Source organism: Amblyomma mixtum, chromosome 6 (genome assembly GCF_055824585.1).
Source record: "Amblyomma mixtum isolate Tamu chromosome 6, ASM5582458v1, whole genome shotgun sequence".
NCBI lineage: Eukaryota > Metazoa > Arthropoda > Arachnida > Ixodida > Ixodidae > Amblyomma > Amblyomma mixtum.
This window is the reverse complement of record NC_143017.1, coordinates 32,377,727-32,393,225: the sequence shown is the minus strand read 5'-3', so window position 1 is coordinate 32,393,225 and position 15,499 is coordinate 32,377,727. Positions and strand designations below refer to the sequence as shown.

The following is a 15,499-nucleotide window of genomic DNA, read 5'->3' as shown; positions in this document are numbered from 1 at the left end:
TTTAGTACGGCCTTGTGCTTAACATTGTCGAATGCCCTCTTGAGATCTAATGCTAGTGTGGCTTTGGCGTGGGGGGCCTCTCGGCATATTTATTATTTCCTTTTTTAGCTGGAGGAGAATGTCATGGGTTGAGAGGTTTGTTCTGAAGCCAAACATGGTGTTTGGGGTTCTGCTTTCACTATTTTCATGGGCTTGTGCACCCTCTCATAGATTATTTCCTCAAAACGTTTCCCTAAGTACTATGTGAAGATCGGTCCTAGGTTCCCATTGTTTTCTTTCCCTGGCTTAGGTATAAACTGTACCTCTGCCGTCTTCCAGGCCTGCGGCATATTTCCTTCGGCCCAGCAGTTATTAAAGACTTCTGTTAGTCTTGTTAGACTTTACTGAAGCTGGCCAGCATCTTGAATGGGACTCCGTCCCCACCTGGACTCGCATTTCTTCTCAATTCCAGAACGTCCGTTGTTACCTCCCTGATTGTTATTTCTTTGTCTGTTTCCGTGTTTCGCTCTGCTCTATACTTTGGCTGTGCCGTGTTGTTTTCACCGATCTGAATTGGCACGTACGTTAGCTCCTCTATTTTTAAGGGAGGCGTAGCGCGAAAAAAGACAGGGACGAGAGAGACACAAGACACAGGACCAGCGCTGGTCCTGTGTCTTGTGTCTCTCTCGTCCCTGTCTTTTTTCGCGCTACGCCTCCCTTAAGCATGGTTTACCAACTGGCTCAGACCACCACTCTGCTCAAGCTCCTCTATTATTTCCTTTACGGGTCCCTTGTAGCCGTGTAGGTCTCTAGTAAGGTTGACCATCTGCTCCCCCTTGCTTTTGTTGCTTCCATCTTTTGTCATATTTAATCTGCCATTTAATGAGTCACATAGCCGATGCCAATTTGCACTGGCTAGCCCCCATTTATATTTTTTTGCCTTTTGGTAAGTTACGTCATTCGGTTCTTTAGCTTCCTGTTGAGCCGCTGCTTCTTCCACCTCATCGTAAGACCCCTCCTGGCATCCCATAGGCGCAGCAAGTGCCGGGCGATTGCAGGGGTTTCGTCAGTTCTCGTTATGCATTTAGTATGTTGCCTGATTTCGCCTAGCAGTTGTTCCGGCCACCCTTCACATAGCCTGCGACTTCTTCCGCCTCTATTTCCCGTTTTCCCTAATTTCGTTCCGTCCGTTAGCCTGGCTTGTCCTCTTGCCCCTTTGCTTTTGCTCCATTCTATCGTAGTTAAGAAGATGTGATGATCGCTCCCTACATTTCCTCCGCTGTTCTCCCATTTCACCCTCCTAGAATTCTTCACCAGTGAGAGGTCTAGGCATGTGTCTCAGCTAATGCTATTTGCCAGCATCGTTGGCTTGCCTGGGTCTGTGAGCAAGTACGGTGGTGGCTTCACTGCTTAGCAGGTCTCCCCATTTGGGGTTTCGTATTTAGTGCGCCACATCTGGCTTGCCACGTTCAAAACTCCCAAGACGATTAGTGGAGCCTTCCCTTCCTCGTTTAGTGTTCTTCCAAAGATGCTATCGTATTTGGCATATATTTAGAATAAAGATGTTCCTGGTGCTTTTTTTATGGGTATGTTTTCTGCAAACGAGTAATCCATCTGGTCGTCTTCGACTACGCAGTCCTTATACACACCGATTCTCCTTCTGGTGTGCCTTGTGCCCTGTGATCTTGGCTGTGCTGCTTGTCTCTGGCACTGATATTATGCCTGGCTTCTCTGTTACCGCCTCCATGTACTGCAGTAATATTGCTTGTTTTTGCTTGAATCCTCCGCAATTACACTTCCATATTGTTAGTTTCTTGGTCATTCTGTCTTTGTGGCCGCTGTCCATCGTGAATTTGTATTTTTTTTTCAACTCAGCTCGCCTTCTTGCTGTCCAGTCCTTTTTGCCACCCGTATTGCACTTTACTGGTGTGGTGTGATCCCTTAGCTTCCTTCGGACTTTGATTCGGAGTGCATTCAGCTCTTGTTGAATCTATTGGATGTTCTGCTGTTGTTGCTGTCGTTGTTGCATCTGTTCCCGCATTTTCTGCATTTCTTGTTGCACCTGTTGTCGTATTGCTGTGCCATTGGTTTCATTGTGTGCTGTGTATGTGCTGCTTCACTTGTTTGCTTTCTCTAACCACTTTGCACGGCTTCATTTCCCCAACAACTTCTGTTTCTATAGTTATTTCCCCTACGCCGCTAGTCTTCTATTCTTCTCCTTTAGGAGACGGATTTCTTGTTTCGTTTTTAAATTGTTTCCACTAATTTCTTGTTGACTTCTATTAGTTTTCTAACTTCCGACGACTGAGCTGGAGATTGCAAACAAGCTGCCCAGCTCACCTTTTCGGCCACCTTCCGCTGCTCTTTTGCCTTTGGTTCTTGGAGCGGCGAGAATTCCTCCTGTCTGGATTGGCTCCTGGCCCACGGTCCCCAGCTCATGGACGTCGACTTGGATCTGTCTCTGGTGTCCTGGGCTCGGGTCCTGGCTCGAGCCTCGCGCTGTGTTCCGGCTCCGTTTGCTTGAGCCTTCGCCACGGGCTCCTGCTGTCTTTTTTTTTTTTTCGATACCTCAAAGGCTCCTTGTGTGGGGCATCACATGAGGGTCCGGAATGTACAGCCGGCCAAATCTTTAGCTGGCGTGCGCGACGGCCGCGTTTTCCGTGCTCCTGCAGCTTATGACGGCGCAAATTTGCTAACATATCAAATTTAAGCAGAGGCTGACCAAATCCCTGCTTAATATTGGGCTTTCTCCAAGTTTGCTTCTTCCCAAAGCGCACGAGCGCAGAAAAAGCGGCCGTCCCGCTAGCCAGCTAAAGATTTGGCCGGCTGTACGGGGTCCGGAATTTCATCCTGCGCTTGTCCGAGTTGGTCTTTTGGTTTCCCTGGCATACTTCGCATTTCGCGTCGCACATACGTCCTTCCTCTGGGTTGACGTCGCCGCATTTTTCACAGGCTTTGGCTTCTGGGTTCGGACACACGTCTGCTCTGACGAACACTAATGGTGAATTCCAATGGCAGATCGGGATCAAGTTTTTCTGCTCGGTTTGGATCAGTCGTATTCCAATGGTAAAATGGGAGCGCGAGTTGTATGTTCCAATGGCAGATCGGGATCAGGCGTAAATCCCGGATCGCTCCGTGGAGCAGCGATTCTTGATCTGCCGAAATCGGCGGATTTGACCGGAACCTCGCGTGACGTTTTCTTTTCCGCCGCGTCTGCTTCCGGTCGCGACCGGCAGCAACCGCTTCGTTCCTGTCGTCGCTACGTGGTGAGCTGGGCGAGCCGGGACAGACGGGCACTTTCCAGTCAACAGTGGACGGCAATGATCTTGCTTCGAGCCGTGCGGCACTAATTTTGCTTCGTGGAAGTGACAGTTCCGACTCGGGCACGGAAAGCTCAGAGTCCAGCAGTGAAGATTCGTCTGAAACGGACAGCGAGTGTGAAGCTGCCGGCCTGTATATGCCTGCCGCCGGCGTCAGAAAAATGCGCTAATATTCTTTGTTCGCGTTCATAACAAGCCCTGGAGTAGAGGAATGTAAAAAATGAATCATTTTTGAGGATCGTTGGCCAATACCGAGTTGCTGGTAGAAGTGATAACTGCGATACAAGCAAATTTCTTCCTGATGCCCAGTGCGGCTGGCCTGCTGTCTGCTAGCTCCGCTGTTGGAGGCGTCGCAGAAATCGATCATGTCTTTATTTTATTATGAGACGAGGAGCACAGTAAAACGGTGACGCGAGTAGCACCTTTACTACAGCGCTGGCCAATTCCGAAGCGCCCTCAGCTGCGGCATCGATGAAAAACAGTTAGGCTTAGCGACGACTACGGCAGCCAGGGAGAAACGTTGGCCGGGGGCCAGCGCAGTTAGTCGCTCGGCGTGTCCGCGGGCGGCGTCGTTGCCGAAAGCTCGACTGTCTCGCTGATTGGTTCAGCGGCTTGCGTCTCGCAGTCGCAAGGCTGGAAAATCGAGCAGCGAGCAACTTGCCTGCGCGTCGTCCGCCACTTCTTTCGTGAACGGTAGGGACAGGCTCACCGGCTCTCAGAAGACCGCGGCCGTATACTCGCGTGTTCACGGAGAGTGGACCATCCTGTACATACGCTTTGGTTTTGGTTTTACATTACGGCCTTCGTACTACCTCCTTTTTGTTTCGCCGAGACGGCGTCTGTCAACGCGGAGATCGCGCCTCGCGCAACTCCTGTGGCACTCGAACACGAAGCTAGCAGGGCGTCTGCTCCGGCGGCGCGCCTAGTTTCCGCGGTCGCCGCTGCGGCGCTGGCGTCGTGCTCCCGAGGGATCACTGGCATTCCAATCGCAAACTGGGAGGTGGCAAATCTACGCGCTCCGTACGCGATCCGACGGAGCGGTCTCGATCTGCCATTGGAATTCAGCATTACATACTTGGTGCACGGGAGATAGCAGAGAACGGCATTTTCCTCACCTTATTCGCGGCAGCACCGTACAGAATAAAGGACATAGTGAAATATAGTACAATAAAACAGGAAGGAAAAAAACGCTGCTCGACTTTTTCTCTGCTCCGTGGGCCGAATAAGTGACGGAGGCAACTGTGCCACGCCCCTGCTTCGACCGACGTGTGGATGCAACGCACAGCTCAAGGTGCGCCGCGAAGCTCTTGCGCCGTGGAATGCATCCAAAATCAGTCTCAAAACTGAAGACATGCCCTATCGCGCTAGCGACGAGTGTCCGTCTCCCCTATCTCTGGCGTGTTTCCAATTTTGATAACAGCAGAATTAGAAGAACAAAGAATGATTTTGGATGGATGGATGGATGGATGGATGGATGGATGGATGGATAGGAGCGCCCCCTTTGAAACGGGGTGGTGGCAATTGCCACCATGCTCAGCTTTTCTTTATTTATTATTTTTTTTGTTTACTGTGTTGGCAATTCTCATTAAGATTCTCCATCAACTTTTCCTACGGTTTCCTTCTATTCTAACCTTATGCCACATCTCTGCTTTTCAGCCACCAATCCTCCAATCGCTTTTTGCTGACTTCCACTGCAGATTTATTTACATGACCATTGTTATCTTTAAACCCTAGGGCCTCAGAAAGAGTGACTGTGCCTGCATCGACATCCGGATGGATACCATCACATTTGATTATGAGGTGTTCAATTGTTTCCACAGATCTACCACACACTGCACATGTGTCATCTTCTTCGTTAAATTTCTTTTTGTAGCTGCGCGTTCTAAGACAACCTGATCTAGCTTCAAAAAGTAGGGCACTGCCTCTTGAGTTATCATAGAAAAATTCTTTCCTGATCTGCCTTTTCCAGAATCGATATAGTTCTACACTATGTTTCTTTTCCATTGAATTCATCCAATTTTTAACTTCACCCTGGCAGCACGCACCCTGGCGAGCACTTCGCAGCGCACTGTCGCCCCGCGCTTTCCGAAGCAGACGACACAAAAGTGCAGCGGGGCTTGCTTCCGGTTGTTAGATCAGACAGAGGTACGCTATCGACCAGCATCGACAGGTGCTCTCCTGTTCCCTTTACCATATCTCACCTTCGGCACAGAAGCTCACAAACGTTGATTAAGAATACCGATTCCGCAACCATTAAAGTTACGGGAAGGAAACCATGGGCGGAGAAATAAATGCATAGCCCACCTTGCAGCCGAATGTCTGGAGTCATTATTTAGGCCTGGCCTTTCCCAAGACCAAGCTGAACGTTAACGCCTGTCGAGAAACATTGCACAACCCCTAACTACTGCCCTACTGATGCCGACGTGCAGAGAATCGGGAAGTGTATGTAAAAACAGCTGACGAGTTAGCGCGGGCCCATCATTCGCAGTACCACAATCAACGCAGTTTTTCCTTTAGGTCTGCTTACCCCTTCGCCAAAAGTAACCAAGCAATGGTGTTTGCTTCTCAACTGTATCGCGGTGCCCTTACGGCAGTAATACAGACCAAAAGGTCCCAAAAGGTAAGGACTAGTGTTCTCGTTACCTTACATAGATTTAGAGCATAAGGACTGTCATAAGTGGCCTGCTACACACCTGAGAAGCAAAACCCGTCGTTAGGTTACTTTTGGCAAAGGCGGCGCTTAAGATCAAATGACTCAGGCGTTGGAGATAATCCGGCCTTCTACCGTTTTTCACTTTTATATATTACACACACGCACTTTAGGCTGATCTACTTACTGCAGACGATGTTAAACGTGGAATTTTCAAACCTTTCTCGTATCATGTCTGGGTCGAAATCGCTCTGCCTCGCTCCAACCTGTCCCGCAGTGCGTAGACAGGCGTGCGAGAGGCAGGCGGCCGGTCGCCAAGAGCTAGAGCGGCAGTTAGCTCGGACCGTTGGAAAGCGTTCGGCACACGCCCATCGATCTCCAGCGCGCGATAAAGAAAGGCGGCGGGGAGGGGAGCTGTGCGCAACGAGTGCGGAGCGGAAAGCGGTGCGAGCGAAAACAAAAGACAGACAAAAGGGCGATAAAAATTCCAAAGCGGCAGCGAGCAGGGCCGTCGCGAGCTCCACCGCCGTCAAGCAGCCTCGAGCGTTTGTCCTCGCGCCGGTCGGTAAAGATCGACAGTGAACTGCGCGCACGAAAGAAAATCGCTACAACGACACAACAGCGGCGCGGGCTGGCGCGCGTGGTATATGGAGTTGCCCGACTTTTTCTTCTCAACGGGCTCCCGCAGCCTCGGGAGTTGCAGCTGCGTAACGGCATCTTAGAGAAAGAGCGATAAAATAAAAACGAAAAGTAAAAAAGCGCGCAGCAACAAAACGGCGCGCTCTTTGCTGCTTCTTCCCTCTCCGATACCTTCTTCCCCCCTTCACCACCTCCCCTCACTTCCAGCGCCACTAATGGCTGAATGCATGCAAACGTGCGAGAGGCGCAACGCTCTATGGGAACGGCGTTTAGCGTTTAGAGAGCGTCGCTTCTTTCTTTCTCGCTATCTTTCTTTCTTGCTCCCGGCCTCGCCTTTCCTCGTTTTTGTCTTTTCCTCGTTGGATGCGTGATCCGGCGCGCGCACTGCGGAAGCTCCGTGATGTCGCGCCGCGCGCGTTGTGGGGGCCGCGAGGAGCTTACGCAACCGACCTCCTCCTGCCGCTGTCACAGCGCGCGCGAGTGTGCCACGGCACTTCCCGGTTCGACGCAGTGCTTCAGCCTCATTAATCACGCACCGTGTGTCTCCAGTGGCCGGCGGGCTTTATAGTGGACGCCGCTGGGGTCGCCCCGGCAATTAGCCTGGCTTCGTCGCAGTGCTGCTCTAGAGCAGATTCCGAGATATGGGTAAGAAGTCGAGGAGCAACGAACCCGCGAAGGAAGAGCAGGAAAACGCCCGAAGGCGTTAAGTCACGTCTGTTTGGATTCAATCATCAAACTGCTACGTCGTCTCGGGGCCAAAGAGCAGTCATGCGGAAAGCAACCTCGTCAGACCTTCGAAGAAAGAAAGAAAGAAAGAAAGAAAGAAAGAAAGAAAGAAAGAAAGAAAGAAAGAAAGAAAGAAAGAAAGAAAGAAAGAAAGAAAGAAAGAAAGAAAGAAAGAAAGAAAGAAAGAAAGAAAGAAAGAACATGAAGCGCGGCTATTAGCTGGTATGCTAGAAGCCAACAGAGTCGTGGCTTTTTGTGGGCCCCCTGGTAGGATTACAATGAGCGCATTAGCGAAGCGCGGTTCACGCTGAAACATTTCTTGAAATTATTTCTTGGAATTTGTTCAACGTTTGTATATTTTTGCCGCCGCGCCCGGATACTTGTTGATCAAGGTGACAAAGCCGCAGCATCGGCACTGCGGTTAGTTTTCAAGTGTTCGCTTGGGGAAAATGCGGCGCAAGCAGCACATAAGCTGCGGACAGGTTATGTCGCTTCTTCCTTGTGTTCTCTGATGGGCATTAAGAGATAAGGCGAAAAAAAAATGTTCTCGCTGAAAGGTCGCATGCGCGTAATATATAGGTCAATGTGTCTCCTTATTTTCCTCCTTGTTCTGCGTGAGTCTCTGTGGGAATAAGGGCAGAAGACAGAATGTACAGTGCGAATCGATATGGAGGTTTCGCCACCTCAGTTTGTATTTGCAATGAGAGCGAACAAAATACACGAGAATAGCTGGCTTCTTCGCCCCTGTATCCTTCACCGCCACTTTGTTCGCAAAAAGAGGGATCGTCACATCAGGAAAAGAAAAATTGATTTTGTTTAGCGGGCACGAAAGCTTTCACCTTCATATTGACGCCGACTGTACGTGCGCGATTATAGACATTTCTCCCTGTCCTATGGGGAAGGTGCAAATCAAACCCATTCTCAAATGCAGTGTGTGTTTGTCAAGCGCAGAATTCATGCCGTTAGTGGAATGTGAGGCGACTTAATGGTGCCAATGTGAATCACAACCAGCGAGTTGACAGTGTCAGAGCACAGACATTTGCTGTCTCACCTTGAGCGTGATGAGCCGATGACGCACTGATTACAACACTCAGCCACCTCATTGCTACCTCTTCGATTCCGCCATCACCAGTTGAGGCGGGCAGACCAATACTGCTACGTCGGGATTACCTGCTCGGACGGAAAGCGCTAGGCTATACAAAAGCGACGGGATTAGTGTTTAAATGTAGTTTTTGCCTCGTTTCTCCTCTCCCACAGCCTGGAAGGCAGAAGTTTTTCCCCAGCGCTGTTTTCTGCAGGAGGAACCCTATATCTATGACCTTGCGCCTACATGTTCTCAAAATATAGAAAACACCTTCGTATGAATTAACCGACAAAGCAAGGGAGGTCTCGACACCCGCCGCGGTGGCTCAGTGATTATATGGCTGTGACGTTCCGTGCGTGAGCTACCAGGGCCCATATCTTCGGCGGAATCTTCTCTGTGCTCAACCGTCCTACTCCCTTGTCTCCCGTTAAACGGTCCGCGTTCGGCGGCGCCGCGTAGACGGAGCCCCCAGCGGCGGCAAAGCCACTGAAGGGGTACAATGGTAGAAAGCTGCCGACGGGAGACAAACGACATCCCAACGAGGCAGGTCGGCAGGGGAGGCTGACAACCGGACAAGAGAAGAAAGCTGCCGACGGGAGACAAACGACATTCCAACGAGGGAGGTCGGGGTGCCGCAGGCGCCGCCGTGGAAAGGAGGAAGGAGGAAACAATCCAGCCTGAAAGACAGGAGATCGGGCGTGGCCGGCGGAGCACAGATAGCTGGCCAGTGCGGACGAAAGGCACGCTCAGGACGAGATCGGACACAAAAAGGGTCCTGCAGCGCCGAAGCCGGACGGCGCGCAGCTTCTGCCAGCAACCGACGGATCGGAACTCCGGAGCCCCTCCATCGCCCCCATGACGGCGTCGCCACGTAAGCTCGGACACCCCAGCCTCTGATGTACAATGTATAATTATTGATTACATCATTTTGTTTAAACTGAGCCATACGGTGTCTTCTTGCCTCTCCGTCCCGTATGGACCTGCGCATTATGTGGGGTCGTCACATGGCGTTCGGCTGCTGAGCCCAAAGACGGGTGTTCGAATCCTGACCGCGGCGGCCGCATTTCGATGGAGATATAATAGAAAAGATGCCCGTGTGTTACGCAGTGTTAGTGCTTGTTAAAGAACCCCAATTGGTCTAAATTATTCCGGAGCCCTTGAATACCGCCTCTCTCATGGCCATGTGAAGCTTTTAGAAGTTAAGCCCCATATACACCCCCTACCATACCAAGGTAGCAATTGCTGCGCCTGGAATATTCGCGCAGATCCCCTATGGCAAAACTAAAACAGTTCTTTACTTGCATTCTTTCAAAGCGAAGGGGGATGTGAAGGTTCCAAAGCTTGAAGCTATCACCACACATGCGCAACAGACAATGATCCAGCAAGCTAGACTAGCTTTAAACCGGCCTAATCACAGCCGGTGCGACGAGCGCGGAAAGCTGAAGTTCCAGTGACGGGAGGTTTTTCGACTCTGCTACAGAGCTTTAAAGCTTGCGAGTGAAATCGGTTTGGTTTGGTTTATGGGGTTTAACGTCCCAAAGCGACTGAGGCTATGAGAGACGCCGTAGTGAAGGGCTCCGGAAATTTCGACCACCTGGGGTTCTTTAACGTGCACTGACATCGCACAGTACACGGGCCTCTAGAATTTCTCCTCCAAAGAAATTCCAGCCGCCGCGGCCGGGATCGAACCCGCGTCTTTCGGGTTAGCAGCCGAGCACCATAACCGCTGAGCCACCGCGGCGGCTCGAGTGAAATCAAAGCGCCTGTCACACAACATCAATGGAATCAGGCAAAGCAAACAAGTACAGTACATCATAGGCTTTTCGTCTACGGAATCATGGAAGCCACGTAAAAACTCCGAACAGAGCACGAGGCTATGAAGTCGGCCACGCAGTACAAGTGGACTGCAGTTCGGTAAGTTGAATGACCACGACCGAGATCGGTCGGGTACTGACTGCCCCGGTATCTAGATCTAGAAAAGTATTGCCCAAGACAGCGAAAATCGTAAAATCGTTCGAGGCGGGCATGATGTAAAACCCGTCGAAAGGCGAACACCGGTTGAAAAGGAGTGTCTTCTCGCCAGTTTCTCTATGCTACAGCCAAGTAAAAGAGCTGTAAGACGTTTATATCTGTGTCTTCCATTTTGTCGAGAGGTCTGTTTCAGGAACTCGTAAAAAACGCACGCTCATGACTCCACTCACGTTGCCGGAGTTCACGGCGCATCTCAGATCGCCTACGGCATGAAGGGTTCCGCCATTTCCTTTATCAGATTCTTCAAATGGGCGCATTTCGTCAACGATGACGTCAATCGGACGAACAGCAATCGTCTCTGCTTGTGCTCTATCCCCGAATTTCAAACTTTACGAGGTTCATAATGTGCACTCACTCGCTGAACCCTCTAAAGCCGGGGGTTCAGTTGGGCCTGTGGCTGTTGTCAAGCAATCGCGTGAAATGGATCGGGTGGCGTGCGAAAGATTGAGCAAGTCTGCGCTGTGAAAGGCCTCGAATGTGCACTCGCGCAACACCGCGGTGCATCATCCTATAAAGCACAGCATTTGATCGTATTGATTCAGAACGCGAAATTTCAAATATCTGCACAATTTTGAACTTAGCTTGAAGAGTGATCGTGCCATCGATCTTTTAGATTTAGTCCAGTTAGCTTAGCCGAAAGCCTGAAGGTGGAGATTTGGCAAAAGGCAGTAATTATTTTAAGATGATGGTTCAGCGGGCTTAACTTTTTATATAACGAGACAAAACAATAACACCAACACAGAGCGCGAACTTAAAATTGGTTTTAATGGTGGAAACAGGTGATCTCTTTATACACTAGGCGATATTCTCGCCATTTTAGCAGTTATTATTTTACTTTCAAGCGATTTTTACAGTGAGTAATCTGAGCTACCAGCACCTCACACTACCCACAATTGACGTTCATCGCCTGTAAAACACCGCAATCAAACGCTGCTGCAGAAATTCAACTGGTCAGCTGGGCCCCTGTAACTGGAGAAAATTGCGCGCACCGGACCCACGCCATCTTCTCGTCCACGAGCAGACAGCAGCTGAGTAAGTGTATTCAAACGACGCCCCGTTCCATAGCCCACGCTCACCGACGGCATTTACTCAGCCGCGCTCGGAGAACAGCGCATTTGGCGTACGCGCAGTCTACCTTGACGGGCGCGTTATCACCGTGTTCGCTACTCGAGACAAAAGCAAGCAAGGCAGCCACACCGCTCCATGGCTCCCGGTGGCGGCCGGGAAAGAAACCGTTATCTCACAAGTGGTCGAAACAAAAACGGGGACAACTGCACGCGACGACCGCTATCTCTGGCGAGTCGGGCTAAGGCATAACAACTTGCTCCTTAAGCCCGTAATCGAAAAGCCGCGCAAGAGGGCAATTCGGATCTTTTAACTACGACATCAGTATAGCGCAGTTCTCGCGGCCCTCCGTAAAAATATCTCCGCGGACGACTGCGGATGTTAGATTGATAGCTGATTTATATCTCTAGGAGAATGCGGGTGCACTCTTTAATGATCAGTGCACATGTTAGCCTGGCTGGCTACTCCAGATAAAGGTGAGAGTAAGATGAAGGGACAGCGACTGACCAAACCGGCATCATCCAAAATCGTGGAACTACGATGACAGAGACGGTGGTGAGCGTCAAGCCCTTACTAATGGATTGGAAAATAGAAAGACAAAGGGAAAAAGAATCAGAAAACAGATTTCGGCGATGTTCTAGACATGAACACCGACACTAGAGTCACTACTGAAATTGATAAAACAGCTGCATTACACCAAAGTTTCACCACTTGTTCGAAGCGGTGTTCCGTCCTGGGAGCTTTGACCATGAACACGAGCCGTGCCCACGCAGATGACGGTCTTAACTTTTCATCTCTTCACTTTCACCCCATTTATCCCCTCTCCAACGTGTAGGGCAGCCAACCGTGCGTTTTGGCTCGTCAACCTACCATCCTTTCCCTCTTTCTCGAAAAAGAACAAAAAGTGAAGCTTAGCCAGAAGATCACCTGATTCGAAAGACCATTCGGTCTATAGCTTACAACACCGAGAAGTATTATTTCTATTCCCCGCAGTCTGCTTTGCCTGATCATGCGGCCATCCCGCACAAGATGGTTGACTTATCACGGAAAATCCTTCAGTAGTCTTTCCAGGAGTCCAGCCTGCGCAATCGCCGCACATGCCGTTCGTAGAGTAAGAGCACAACGAGGCGAAAGTTGAAGCAACTGGATATAAATCTATATTACAGACGGCGAAAAAAAAGGGGGGGAACACAGTTTCGCACGTAATATGTACAATAATGTTCAACGCGTATATTTACAATCGGCTTTGCACGTCGCAGCTGCACTTTCGCATGACAGTCGTAGGACCATACGCAGGCACAGCCTCGCTACAATTGTATCGCACATTTGAGCTGTTCTCCGCACGCACAGCGTTTGGCATGTCGACATCTTGAGGGGAAACTGGGTTGGTATCCACAGTCACTCGATCCGTCACTTCTTCACACACAACAGAAGAAAAATCTGGCACAACATCGTCTATACGATGGCATTGTATGAATCATTGTCGCACTCTTCGGCTTTCCTAAAACACACCACTCTCGGGAAGATGGAAGTCACCGTTGCCATTGCAACAAAACCATAGGCGTGCCAGACAACCGGAACAGCGGTTTCCATCGAAGATACAAGGCAGACGGAGTAACGTCAAGACAAATTACCTTTTGTACCATACGGGACGATGGGTATGACTTAGTGCAATCTAACAATGCGTACCACAGGGCGGTTTCTTGTAGTTTAGTTAAACCCTGGTTTTCCCGTAGAGTTCGGGCAAGCAAACACAATTTATCTTTTTTTTTCCTCATTGCTATTGACGAACGGGAGCACCGCAGAATGGAGCAACCGCATTCCAAGCCCGCTATACGTTTCGACTCGTAGCGTCTGCCTAACGTCAAAGGCTGACGTGAACGCCAGTTGTAGAATGAAGCCGGCTCGACGAATTGGCCAACACTGAGGATTTCCACGAGCCGCCCTTCGCATTCGTCTCGTTCCAACTGCAGCGAAAAAAAAAAAGGTGACTGACTTAGATCGCTGTTCATAAACGTTTCTTTTCCCGGTCGGAATTCGCTCCCGCTCAAGAAGGCATTAAAAACGGCATCGAAACGCGACGATATGCAGCTTTGAGACGCTCATCGCTCGCACGTTTTAACGCAAAAGGAACTTTGAAACGATAACGGCCGCTAGACTTGTAGAAAGACTGCGTGCCAAGGCTCGAGCGCGCACGTTACACCGTCACGGGCTTGTAGACCGACGTGACCCCTGGAGTCGATGAAAGGGCTTAAACTTTTGCTCGTACACACACTGTTAGCGTAACTGTAAAAGGGGCGTTACATGAACGGAACAGATGGAAAATAGGGGCTGCAGGAAAACGAAGCTCCTCAATGTTAGGGCACTCAACGGCACGAAATTTGGCAGCGGGCACCGCAAGGTAAACAAGGGTCGCACCAGGAAATTTCAACGGCATTAACGGCGACACACAACTGGCACAACAGTGTGGTTCGAGGAGGTTCGTTACGCCTCCGAGTCCTCCGGCACGCACTCTCCGTCCTCTTCGCCGCGGAGGTCGATGGCGAACTTCTTGGTGTACAGCTCCCGGGTCCTGGTGCTCTTGACCATCTTGCTGAACTCACGGAAGGCGGCGGCCAGGGTCAACGTGAGCCGCTTGGCCACCGCCTTGCTCTCGCACACGAACGCGTGGCAGCGGAACGGGTGCTCCTGCAGACAGGAGGCGGCCGACTCGCGCACCACAATCATGGCCACCACCTTGCTGTAGCTCACGTCCTGGACGCCGTACGAGATGCACTCGATGGGGTACACGCAGGACAGCGGGGCAGCGCCGTTTTTGCGTCCACCGCGGCCTCCGGCGGCTCCGTTGGCAGCCGCCGCAGCGGCTGCTCCCAGCTCGACGAGGGACACGCCTTTCTCGGACACCTCGAGCTTGACCATGGGCATGTGCGCGCTGGTCAGCTTACCGCTCTTGGCCGCGGCCACGAGGTCGTCGACGGCGCGCCGCGTGTGCTTCAGTCCCCACAACCCGGTCGCGTCCTGCACGCCCAGGTACTTGACGACGAAGAATCCGGGCAGCGTCACCTCGTCGTTCGGGAAGCCCTCCATGTCGCCGTAGCCGCAGTGCGGTAGTCGCGACAGCAGCAGCTACTCTGGGACCGCCGCACACGCGCGCTGCTGCTCCCGCCTTCGACGGTGGCGCGCTGCTGCTAGCTCCCCCGGCGCCGATCGTCGGTTTGTCGGCCGGCTTCTCTCCTCCCCGACGCTGCCGCTCCGTTGGCGGCGGCGCTATGCGTGGTTCCGGTTTGAGGGACGCCCCGCGTGACGTTACCTCCGCCGTTGTCACTCGCCCTCTTTCTCTTTCCTCCTCTTCCTCGCTGGCTTCCCTTCTGGGCTGTTGCTGCTGCGCCGAGCGTTTCTCGCCTCGGGCCCTTTTGTTTTGACGAGCGTGCTTTGGCGGGCCTTTACCTCACCGCGCCGCCGCTCGGGTCGTTACGTCAGGAAACTGGCCAGAAGCGAGTTTTATAACGCCCCCCTCTGGCTACTGCTTGTAGCGCTGGTAGACCGTAGAGGACGCCGCCTCTTTCACCACGCTCATTTTCGAGTCGCGGCCGATGAAGCATTTGGCTCGAGTGTCCGGCCGCCTTTGGAAATTTCACGCTTGACCTGCTTGGACAGGGATGATGATGAGCGCTACGCCATTGCCAACACAAACCCTGAAGACTGACGATGCAAGCGTTGTTGTCTTGTTGACAGAATGCATTTCTTCCATCTTGGCCACTTCCTGCATTACAAAGTGTCCTCACAGCATGAGTTAGCAGTTTATGCAATCAGGTGACCCACCTGAAACCGGACATATCCTGATGAAGCGCAATGAATCGCCACATTACTCATAGCTGTTAGTATGTACAGTGCGGTATGATGAACAATAGGCCCAAATCGGCAACTCTTCAGTTATCGTTATCTATTCGATTCCGCTTGTAATAAACGCTGACATCGCATTTGAGAGCAGCAGCAACAACAAAG

General features: G+C 51.3%; 1 protein-coding gene across 1 annotated transcript; it reads right to left on the bottom strand.

Annotated features, from left to right (window-relative positions):
- Positions 1–12,628: 12,628 nt before the first annotated feature.
- LOC149338739 (uncharacterized) lies at positions 12,629–14,765 on the bottom strand. Its single transcript, XM_089547750.1, has one exon. It carries the CDS (start codon positions 14,579–14,581, stop codon positions 13,979–13,981), a length of 603 nt encoding a protein of 200 aa, XP_089403876.1. The 5' UTR covers positions 14,582–14,765; the 3' UTR covers positions 12,629–13,978.
- Between the last annotated feature and the right edge of the window lie 734 nt (positions 14,766–15,499).